The sequence below is a fragment of the Perca fluviatilis genome, chromosome 19 (genome assembly GCF_010015445.1).
Source record: "Perca fluviatilis chromosome 19, GENO_Pfluv_1.0, whole genome shotgun sequence".
NCBI lineage: Eukaryota > Metazoa > Chordata > Actinopteri > Perciformes > Percidae > Perca > Perca fluviatilis.
Genome location: NC_053130.1, coordinates 26,821,447 through 26,833,855, shown reverse-complemented (window position 1 = coordinate 26,833,855; position 12,409 = coordinate 26,821,447). Strand labels below are relative to the sequence as shown.

Genomic DNA, 12,409 nt, shown 5'->3' with positions numbered 1-12,409 from the left:
GAAAAAACATTCTTTTGATTTTGTCTGACTTCTTTCAGGTCAGCCAGTCCAGAGAGAGGGGGGGGGGGGCTTTTGTTTTGCTTCCCATTACTCGATGACTCATACTTGGAGGAAGCGCTGTCATGCTGGGGACATCGATCGATGAGTTCCACAAAAGTTGAGGTGGATGGTTAATTGTGCTATCTGTCAAGTAGAATAATACTCCAAGTCTTTAATACTCTTATTTGCTTTTCTTGGGTCTTCTTTTTTTAAGTTACACGTTGGCTTAGGTTTAAACCACCTGATGCTGTGTGATCCTCATATTACAGTCAGCTTCAGGGTTTACTCAAGGCTTTTGGGGAGAATTCACCCACCTGTGGTGAAGCTGCCTGTGAAGTACTCAACCCTATCATATATGTTCCCATCGGGATACTATATGAATATTATACAGAGCCTGAAATGATTAAATAAGTGAACTAGCGCTGCACTTTTTCAAATTGTGTTAATACTGCTTTAATTTTTTATGTATTCTTGCTGAATAATATAAGGTATTCCTGCTCCCTTTGTGAGATATATCAGGCCTAATCTATTACACATATCTGTTGGGTTTCATTTTTATATTAATGCACACAGCACTCAACATGGCATCACGACTTTACGTAAACATACACGCCCCTTTCCGATGGCCAAATGGCGTGTTATCTGAACGCATTTTGAGCTATCCACGTGTATGTCTACGCTGTATACAGCGGATGTAAAAGTACACACCATGTGGCGTCTCCACGTGGCGTGTTATTGCGAGAACGTGCCGTACTATTGCGAGAACAGCGTCACATGCGTTTAAAAAGAAAAGTTTGGGTTTAGGAAAAGAACACTGGGAAAAGCTTTAGTAACACAAAAAAACGACAAAAACCCGACGGTGACCAACGTGACACGCTTTGGAAAACAATAAACGGTTGGGTTTAGGAAAGAAACATTTGGGGAAGGCTTAAAAAAATAAAAATAAAAAAACGGTTGAAAAACACCACACGCTCTCTTGGGTGAAAGTCCTGTGTTTTCAGAATCAGAATCGGAATCAGAAATACTTTAATAATCCCAGGGGGAAATTGTTTTTACATCAACCTGACCATACATACACAAACATACAATATGACCATGGGGTAGACAGGACAGGAAGACAGGAAAAAATACAGCATAACATGAGGAGAGGTGACCCATCCACGGATGACTGATGTCCTTTCATACTACTCGCTACTGTGAGAATTCACACGTAATGTAGGTCAATGGCGGCCATACGGCGTTGATAAACACGCTAAAAAGCAATTATGCGTCTTGATAACACGCCAAAATGGCCACTTTATGAGATCAGTCTGCAGCAGCAGTGGTGAAGTAAGACACTAAATGAAATGAGACACTATTGTGTACATATTTTCTTAGTTTTAAGAGGGTGGATCTCCTCAGGTGTCCGTCGAGAGTTGCAGATCATATTTGTTTGTCTGGAGGAAATCAACAACTCACACAGCTCATTTAGTTGTATTATTAGCCCCATCTTTTCATCCTTGTTGCTGCTGCCCTATGCTCATATATACCGCTGCTGATCTTTCTGCCAGCACATACCGCACCGCTATCTCATCTTAAAGAGGAACCACTGAATCCATGAACCCGCCATGCTGCGTATAAAATAATTTGCGACATTATCTCTTCATCCTTTTTAATACCCGTTAGGCCATGTTCATGGTACAGTGTCTCTGTGGGTCGTCACCAGGGTGCAGTCAGAGCCATGCCATATGAGAGGATTAGCTGTGTACAAAAGACTGAGCAGGGAGAATCTACACTGGATTAGCCTATCTTCCAGACAAAACACGCAAACCACACCTTGTGTCTTTTAAAAGAAATCTGGAAGCAAAAAGCGTTGTGGGGTTTCCATCCTCATTCAGCCTGGGGTGCATAGTTCAGCTGGCAGTGGGTCTTCCTGGAGGAGCCCAGCATTTGCTGTCGTCTCTCATGATTGCTCCTTGTCTACACGGACAAGGGAGCTGAGCAGATCAGGATGTGAGCTTCAGAAGCTGACTGACTTTTAAGGAGGTGCTGCGTGCGTTAGCGCCGTGCCTGCTGTGCTCACATCTGTCTGCGGCACAGCTACACACACACGCACACACACACACACACACGCACACACAGAGCGGAGGCAAGTCTCATTCAGTAACGCTGAGGACCAGGAGGAGGTCGGTCATTGGTAGCCCATCAGCCCACATTTCGTAAGTACGTGCAGTGCATAGTAACAAGGTGACTGATTTCTCTGGCTTAAATCAGAACCAGTGCACCCAGGAATCCTTAAAAATATCAGTCATCAGAATCAGAATCAGGTTTATTGGCCAAGGATACTTACATAAACAAGGAATTTGACTTCGGTAGGTGTTGACTCTCTATACATTCAACGAATAGACATGTAGTAGTAAACATTCAGTAGACAAATAGTAATATAGACACATACTGTACAATAGAGAGAACAATATTACATATAGGCACATATCAACATAATATACAGTACAAATATACAAATGTACAAATAAGACAAGTACACATGGAGTGGGATGTAAAGTGCAAAAAGTAATAGTGCAAAGTAGTGTGCAAGATGCATATTGGAAAGATAAGTATGTAATGTGTAGGGAAGTGGGTGAGTGGCCAAAGTGGGGATGACCCCACTTATCCGCAGTTCAGTAGAGTGATGGCATGATGGGAAAGAAGCTGTTCTTATGTTTTTGTGCGCAGGGATCTGTAGCGCCTGCCAGAGGGGGGAGGAGGTTAAAGAGTGTGTGCAGGTCTAAACCTTTTTTACTTACACTGGGAAAGAAAATGAGATAATTTACATAATAAACAGTGTCTTCTTAACAAGCTATAGCAAGTAGGGCTGCTTAATTGTGGAAAAATCGTTATCACAAGTATTTTGGTCAACCACTCATTGGTGCAGACACCAGCGTGTAGCAAATCTTGCAGATAGCGTGTTTCTGCTTTCACGTCGGATCCCTGCAATCCGAACGGAATTTGTTCGCGCCCCTTTTTTTGCTCAACCCGACGCCGCTTCTCTCCCTGCGCCATTTTCACTCGCCCTGGTTTTAACCCTCCTGTTGTCCTTGGGTCAAATTTGACCCCTATTTAAAAAAAAAATTATATCAGAAATATGGGTTTCTTTTTAACCAAATTACCACAAAAAAGGATGGATTCCATACAACGCTCTTTGCAAATACAATTGATCACTTTCATTGAATTTCGGGTGAAAATTGAAATGGTTTCATATCAGTATCCTGACTAAACTCATCCTCTGAACAAACGTTCCTCTGATCTTAACTATTAGTCAAAATAATTCATAATTTCTACGATTTTAACTCAAATATTTGATATAATTCTATATAAATAAGGTTTATTGACCATAAATTCCAAAAAGTAGTGTAAAATTAGTGGTAGTAAGTAAAAAAAACGTCGGGGAAAAAGCGATGAAAATGTCAAATGTCGAAAAAATAAAAAATCTTTTTGACCCGGGAGGACAACACAAGATACCACAAACAGGACCTCGCTGACTATTGGCTAAGTGAGTTTAGCCTTCAGGAGGGCGGAAGTGTGCGTGTCATTGACAACACGAGACAATGTTTTGGATAGCGTTGTTTTTGTGATCGTTAGGAGCCAAAGTCGATGACTTGCACAGCCCTAATAGCAAGTGAAAGTCGATTTCACCAGCTATAATGTCCTCCCTCTCAGGACTGAGTTTAAACTCCGTACCACACACAGGACAACTCTTATCCATCAGCATAACGCATCCACTGAAGAAGGCAACGAACCAAAACATCTAACTGCCATTACACGTAATGATATAACAAAATAAAGTAAGAGGAATGGTTGCAGTGCCGTGAGCTGGGTGTTTTTCTAAAACGAGACTGCTGTCTGTGCCTCCGCTCTGATGTTTCTACTAGATAAACTGGAAATCCTAGTTAAACATTTTCATTAAGAGATCATCTTTTTTTATTTTTTATTTCTTGTTATTCATTCGCATGAGTTAAAGCATACCATCGTTGATCTTGATAATGATTTCCGTGGCTTAGTCAAAAGTGTCCAATTTTCTGTGACATAGCGATGACTAATTTGAATCATTTTCCATGCTCTGAATGTTTTATGTGGCGTGTCTTTTTAAGTGCTGATGTTATGATAAGACAGAGAGTCTAGAAAGTTTTTCAGAAAATAACTTCCATTAATGTTATTAGTTCAACAGAGCCTTCATAAAGTTATGAGAAAACAGAACCATGCAGCAGGCATTATTAGAAGAAACTTTGAATAATATCATTATTTTCCAATTCCCTTGCTGATGCACGGTACTATGTCGACGCTACGCTGTTCAGATCTTGCAAGAACATACATGCTTCATGTGTGCTCTTATTCAAAGTGTCATTGCTTTTTTTTAAATTTTCATTGTCCTAAATATAGTTTTTCTCTCTCCCGCGGTGTTCAGATGGTTTTCATTCTAAGGGAAAAATATTCTTTATTTTCTATTGATTCCAAAAGCTGCGACTTAACCGTACCAATGCGATGTACAGTACAGCCAGAAAGTATAAGGACAATAATGTTTTGTTTGGAAATTTTTTTCTTGTTTTGGCTTTTCTTATTGTATACTTCTGGATCTCGCACTTTCCCTTAGGCCTTTGCCTTTTTACTGTGCTCCCTCTGTCATTGATGACTGGCCGTATGAATGTGTATATATTTCAGTGGACTGTAGAAACTGAATTGCCCTTCGGGGAAAAATAAAGCTATCTGTATCTGTGCGTCTGTATATCTCCAGCCCAGTGGATGTGAAATAAAACCGTGACTATTAGGTCAAAGTGCTGACTTTCAGCTTGAACAATTGGCTGGTCCAACACTTTGGTCCGGACTGAAATATCTCAACAACTATTGGATGGATAGGCGTGACATGTTTTTGTACAGACCTATAAGGTCTCAAAGGGATGAATCCTGTTGACTTTGGCGATCCCCTGCCTTTTCCTCTAGCGCCACCAGGAGGTTCCCACTTGTGGTTTTGAGCGAAATGTGTCAGCATCTATTGGACACGTTGCCGTGAAATTTGCTACAGAAATGATGTGTTATTTGTGATATGTGATTTTCTAGTGTTAAGAAAATCTAAAAGTATATTGTACTAAAACATAAGCATGGTTTTAACTTTTTTATCTTCAACATTAGTAATAACTTTTTCTTTTCATCTAGCGCCATCATCCGGTCAAAATTTTTAAGTTTTCCAGTTTGGCTTTATGACCAAAAACCTGCAAAACTAATGACACACCCATCAGCTTCAGCCGTACTTTGTGTTTTGTGCTAATTAGCAAATGTTAGCATTAGCATGGTCATTGGGTGCATGTTGGCATTTGTGTCTAGGTGTAGCCCCAGTGGTCGTAGACCCTTAGTCTTGTTATTTAGGACAATGCAGAAGGAAAGGTGATATTATACCTACAGACAAGACCACCAAGAACTTTTTTTTTTGAGGCCAAACAGAATGTTCTTGACTGGCCAAGTCAGTCACCTGACCTCAATCCAACTGAGCATGTGTTGCTAAAGGCCAGGCTAAAAACAAAAAGCCCTCAAAGCAAGCAAGAAGGGAAGATGCTTGTATTACAGGCCTGACACCAGGGAATCGTTCGCTGACACATCAGCACACGACATCAGCCAGTTATTGATTGGAAAGATGTGCAACCAACCATTAAACGCGATGACTTTATGTCAACTTGTCCAATAACTTCTGTCCTCTTCATCTGTGTAAACAAATGAATGCAATTCCTCCACAGTTCATCTGATGTAGAAGTGAACACCCTCAAATTCATGCTTAAACCCTGCACTTTAACCCTAATAGTCATTTTAAATCAAATGTGCTGAACTGCAGAGCTGAAACAACAGCCAAGGTGTCACTGTGCTGGTACTTTATGATTGCACTACATGTCCTGTGCCCCGTTTTGTAGCTGAACTGTCGCTGATGGTTTTCTTCTCTCTCTTCCTTTTCCTCACAGTAAACTTTGACCACTTCCAGATATTGCGGGCCATTGGCAAAGGGAGCTTTGGAAAGGTAACGTAAACTCCATTTTAATATTCAGTGGATGTGTGTGTGTGTGTGTTCTGTACCTCCAGTTACCCTGCACACAGTCATTATCTCCGCTAAACAATAAGAGAAGGACAGGCAGAACTGGCTTAGCTCTCATGATATTATGGTGCTCTACAGATAAATAATGTTTGTATTTCAATAATAGTTATAAATACAGCTTATGTAATTCTTTCTGTAGAGTCACATAGAGGAGAGCCAACTTACTTTTTTTTTTATCTCAGCCAGCCAACATGCTGGGAGTTTTGACCCCACGTCTCTTCATTTAATTTCAGAGCGGCACAATACTTTGGCTGCATTTGTCATGATGCTCAATGCTCGGGCTGAATACAGCAGAGAGGAAAACTTGGCGTGTGTGTGTGTGTGTGTGTGTGTGTGTGTGTGTGTGTGTGTGTGTGTGTGTGTGTGTGTGTGTGTGTGTGTGTGTGTGTGTGTGTGTGTGTGTGTGTGTGCGTGCGTGTGCGCTGCATATTGTGAAACCAAATTACAGCAGTTCTTTTCAACCTTGTCTCAGGTGCCAATATCATCACTGGTGGCCATTGTTGATAAAAAAAGACATTTTGGATTAACTTCCGGGGCCATTTGTTAGTTGAAGAAATCCTTTGTGTTCATACTCAATGCCTGTTTAGGACTTCAGTAATGAATTCGGGGCGTAGCGGGTGTGTGCGGTTGTGTGTCAACTCACAGTTGGGCTCCAGAGATTGCAATAGTTTATCTTCATTTTGAATCCCAAATATCACGTCTAATATTTGTTCATTATACTCATGTGTGTGCACGCCTTTGCAAATTTTCTTTCTTTCTTCTCAAAACACAATCTTTTTTTTCAAAAACATGTCCCTCTGTTCTATCGAAAGTCCTTGCCCAATGCTGAATACATTACCATGTGAATTTATGTAAATTCTTATGTATTGCTTTGTTCCCTCAAGCTGCTGCCACTTCCCTTATGATACTGAAGGGAATCTGCAGTAAGCTGGGAAACACACAGCGTGCAGGCCTAGCTTTAGAGACTGAAGCAATTTGTTTTGCACATTAGATTATTACCGCTACATTTAAAAAAATTTGGGAATAAATCCCACATGGAAATAAATGTTGGTTCATTTTTTGGGGTTTAGAATTCCCCAAAAAATTTTTTAACCTTTTTATTTGTCCAGGTAAGTCGATTGAGAACATATTCTCATTCGCAACCACGACCTGTCACATTCCCATAGTTCCACATTCATACCTGGAAGCTGCCCAGTACAACCACAGTCTGATCTGCTGGCCACTGAGCCGCAGTTGGAGGTTAAGGGCCTTGCTCAAGGGCACCTCAGTGGTGGTAATGAGGGAAGAGACAAGCGCTGCTCTTTCACTTTCCCCGCCCAGATTTGATCCTCTCGGTCTGGGGATAGAACCAACGACCTCCCGGTCACAAGCTCTTTTAACCTTTAGGCCACCACTGCCACAAAATATATAATAAACATAAAGATCTTTAAATAAGCTGCTCTCCTGGCTAAGATAGATATCCTAAAAAAAAACGTCATTGCGATGTGACAACAAAGTTTCAGTGGGAAGTTTTATCCATTTTTGGACACTTCCCCCTCTTCTGCATCAGGCGAGGGAAGCTTTATCCCTGTATTTGAACTTGCAGTCTTTAATTTCATATGTCTTTGATTCTCATTTAGTTTTATTTTTTTACTTGTGAGTTTCTTTTTAAACAAATTGAATTAGCATTGTTGGAGGGAGCCTAAGACTCCACTGCTTTTGTAATCGTTGTGCATTGATAATAAATATCTGTAACACAGTCATGTTCGTGCACACTTTTATGGAGACGCGCGTGCACACACAGACAAACTGCACTCTACGCAGACAGACAGACAGACAGACAGACGGACAGACGGACAGATGCACACAGAGACGTCCAGATAAAGTTCGTCCTTGTTGGCGGTCATCCTGTCTGTGTTTTATAGCCCACTGTGGCCTCGCTCTGTGTTCCTGCTGTTTCTGAATACTTAACAGCATGAGTCTTCGGCTCTCCACTGAACACACTGAGGCCTGTGTTGGTGTGTGTACTCTAAGCCGGGATGTAATTAAGAAGATGGGTTAAGACGAGACAAAGCACATTATCATTTAAAGATATAATGCATATTTTAAGATTTGCATCAATTTTCACTTTTTGCAACAAAAAGTACATCATAACACATGCAGACCTTGCGTTTGTGTGTGTGTGTGTGTGTGTGTGTGTGTGTGTGTGTGTGTGTGTGTGTGTGTGTGTGTGTGTGTGTGTGTGTGTTTGAGAGAAATGTAAAATGAGAAGGGCAGAATTGGGCACAAACATAGAGAGAGAGGTATTTTACCTCACACTGTAGCACTCTGAAACATGATCTGTATATTCCAGCTTAGGTGCTCCAAGAAAGTGGGCTCTTTGGTGCGCAGCACTGTAGGTGTGTGTGTGTGTGTGTGTGTGTGTGTATGTGTATGTGTATGTGTGTGCGTGCATGAGTGCGCATATGTGCGTGCGTGTGTGTGTGTTGCATTTGTGAAAGTGAGAGAATGTGTAGGTTTGAGCTGAGAAAGAAGAGACTGTCAGAGGGTAAGCGGAGGAAACCTCATCCAAAAGCCATCTGCAAACATGGCTTGTACTGGCTCCACTCTGCGTTTCAATTCTCGGTTCTTTTTTATACACATATTAGGGGAGTATTAGGGGATGTATCTTTCTCTCTTTTGGCTCTCTCTCTTTCAAGACAAGAGCTTCTCTTGATGTCATCTGCCCCCGTCAGTAAGACTTTAAAAATCTACAATTGCTGCACAACTTAAAGTAGAAGACATTTTCTATCCCAGACTGTTATCAAATCAACCTGGGTGTGCACAAACTATGCAACTGATCCTAAAGTCCCTTATTACACTGTGGGATTTTGGGCTGTCCCAGAAAAAAGTTGACGGTTGTGTGGGATTTGTGTGAAACCCGAAGTCATCAATTTATACCAGTTACATTACATTTCCAGTTTGCAGGTAACACTTCTTGCTTCTGCTAGATTATTCCCAGATGGAAAGTTGCCCGCCAGTTTCCGCTGCCATTGCGTACTGCTCATCCCCCTGCATCAGACTCCTATCCAAGAGGCTCAAAGAACACGTGCGTCTTGTTATTTGGCTGTGATGAAATCGAACCTGTCTGAAAACTTTGGTAGTTGTCTGAGACAGCTCATTTCGATGTCTCAGAACCACTCGAGCTAGATGGCCTGTCGTGACGGGCACAAGCGCAGATTTCATCCCAACTCGAGGCTTTATGTCTTAGAAATCAAAAATCTGTCCGGAAAAGCATGGTGAAAGTTGTGTAGTCTCTCCCTCCCTCCCTCTCCCTTTAAAAGATAATTTTTTGGGCTTTTTCTCACAGGTCGGATTCGAACCCTGGACCTCTGCGTCGAGGCATAAACCTCTCAGTGTGTGTGCGCCTGCTCTACCACTGAGCCAACCCGGCCACACCTCCCTCTCCTTTTAAAAAAAATCAGGCCTCGTTTCTCTTTCAATCCCCCACGGTTCCTCTCACAATTCAATTCAAGGGTGTTTTATGGGCTCGGCAGTAAAGAAACCTGTGTTGGCAAAGCAATATGCTATTATTAAAAATAACAAATGGCATTAATATTGTTTGAATTCCCACTCTAAGCGCTATCTCTCTTTACCTCTCCCTCTGTCGTTTTGGAGCATCTGTGCTCTGCCACGTTGGGGTTGAAGAGTGATGGTAGCTGGGTGTGATTATTTCCACAGCAGTGGAGGATGTAGCTCATTACTAACATGTCTGCTAGAGGGCTGAATGGCCATATACGGCACATAATAGTTTTCTCCCCTGTTGCTCCGTCTCTCCTCCGCTACCTCTCTCTCTCCCCCCCATGAGCGTTACACCCCTGCCTCCCTTTGTCACTCCATCTCGTCGTTTCCGCCACAGGGCTCATTAAGGCCTGTGCCGAGAGAACTCGAGGAGGAAGTTGAGACCTGAGGCAGACATTGGCACTGACGGCAGTTCGGTGACAGCTCCTTAATGCCTGCAGTCGCACGGACAGGTGAACGTCGGAACAGAAAGACGAGCGAGGGGGTAGGGAGGCGGTCAGAGGCGGCGAAGGAGCTCAGCTGGTGTTTTCTACATCCTTATACCCCTGTACCACGCATGCACTTCAGTGGGAATAAACCCTTATTAGGAGTGGGATGAAAGGAAAAGGACAGACGTACAGAGACAGGCGTTGGAAATAAGTGGGAGTGGGTGAGAGATGACACAGCGAGGGGAAAGGACAGCGAGAGAGGCTGTGACACCCTCATCATGTCGGGGGAAGGTACCAGTGTCTGTGGAAAGGTCAGGAGATGATGAAGCCTTTGTTACCTTTTTTCTCTCCGTTAGCCCTGCAGGGCTCCCAGGCAGCACACTGAGACTCCTCCTGCCTATGGAGACTGACAGTTGAGCCTCATCTCACCTCTTTTTATTTTCTAGCTGCAGGTGTTTAGAGCTCAGATGAGAGTTGGTTTTCGCCGAGTGCAGCTTTGCAGCACAGCCAAGCCGCAGTGTAGCCTTCGGCAACCTATTAGCCCCTGAAATGTATGCTCTTCCATTACACTACACCTCTATAGGCGTCACAATGCAAAGCTCCACTGCATAGCCATTAAAAGAAGCAAGGCACCATATGGTTAAAAAATGGCTTCAGGACTCGAAAACACACTGCTTGGACACAACATCCAGCGAGTTCGTAGATGTACAAATGCTCCGTTGTTTCGATTTAAATGTAACATTTTGTTTATAAATCAAATTCCTGGGCAAATCAGAATCTAGGAAAAATAGGGCATCTGGAGGCGTTAATATTAATATTCCTGCCAACAAAATAAAATGTGCATGTTAGAAAATGAGAATGGCAGCAATGCTGGGAGCAAGAAAGGTGTCATGACCTCTCAAGCTTTTCACCGCAGTCAGCATCTTGTTTTATCATCGTCCAAGTATGCCAAAGCTCATCTTTGTCCATACAGGAACAGACATTAATGAGCTATGCATCATGAGTATACTAGCTGTTCCACTAATAATAGGGTTACATTCTTGCTTGTATTCATTATCACTCCAACCATTCTTCCCCAGAGAATAACTGTTAATCATAATTTCAGTATGTAGGCTACACGTACTGTATCATTATTTAACTTTGCTGCTTGTGTTACCCAGAAACGGGACATAGAGTTTTGTTCCACCTCCACATTTTTTGAAATCTGCTCAGCTCCATGGAGAATGAATTGCAAAAGTGTGACAGTATCCAAAAATCTGATACAGAACTGCCTCTCATTTGGCTTTAAAAGTTCAGATAAGAATTCCATCAACCTGCAAAATCAGTGTCCTTTCCTCATCAAAGCAACTGGCCCCGGATGGACATCAGAATAGATCAGAGACTTAAAGCTGGGTGATTTATAGCCTTTGAAGATACTATAAATTGACATTTGCATTTGGCCAGTATTTAACAACCACTAGATAGAAAGGAGTCAATTGTCCATTACCATCCTTTCCAGAACAGCAAACTTTACACATGATCCATGATGATGAAGATACAGAAAAATAGAAATGCATCGTAACAGTAGTATTTTGTTATTGTCCAACATATTGTCCATTTTGGATACCGCCCATACTGGATACTGGCCAAAATTTGCATTTGGCCAGTATTTAACAACCACTAGATAGAAAGGAGTCAATTGTCCATTACCATCCTTTCCAGAACAGCAAACTTTACACATGCAAAGGTGTGACAGTAGTAAAAAAACAGATCAATAACAACCTAACTTTACACATGATCCATGATGATGAAGATACAGAAAAATAGCATTGCATCGTAAAAATAGTATTTCGTTATTGTCCAACATATTGTACATTTTGGATTTTCACAAATAATGTTTCTTAGGGCATTTATGTCTTATGAAGAGGAGCTCCCCCTGTAGTTTGCACCCTGGCCTACTGTGTGAGAGCAGACATCTCAGCAGTAACTTATTGGGAAAAAGCTTAGTGAATGAATCAATCAATCACTGCGAGAACTAAAGTGCTCATACATTTGACGGAGCAAATGTAGGCTATGTATGTCAGTGTAGTGGACGTTCCCACAGGTACAATAACGGTGAACTGAGTGACGTTCCCTTTTAACAGAAAGCTCAGGGAATGAAACCTCCGAACAGAAAAAGGAGCAAGCTGTCAGATACAGTACGTGAAGTCAAATCCCTGTAGTTAACAAAGACAGGCATCAAGGTAACCGGCAGGGCGTCAATCATTTTAATGGTCAGTTTTATCCCTCACTGATTTATACTATGCTTTCA

General features: G+C 42.0%; 1 protein-coding gene across 1 annotated transcript in view; it reads left to right on the top strand.

The window, feature by feature from the left end:
- The window catches only part of LOC120547699 (serine/threonine-protein kinase 32C-like), a 98,021-nt gene that overhangs the window by 31,124 nt on the left and 54,488 nt on the right, over positions 1 to 12,409 (top strand). The window contains exon 2 of the mRNA XM_039783257.1: positions 6,021 to 6,076. Coding sequence (XP_039639191.1) covers positions 6,021 to 6,076 — 56 coding nt within the window. The remainder of the gene's footprint in view (positions 1 to 6,020; positions 6,077 to 12,409) is intronic.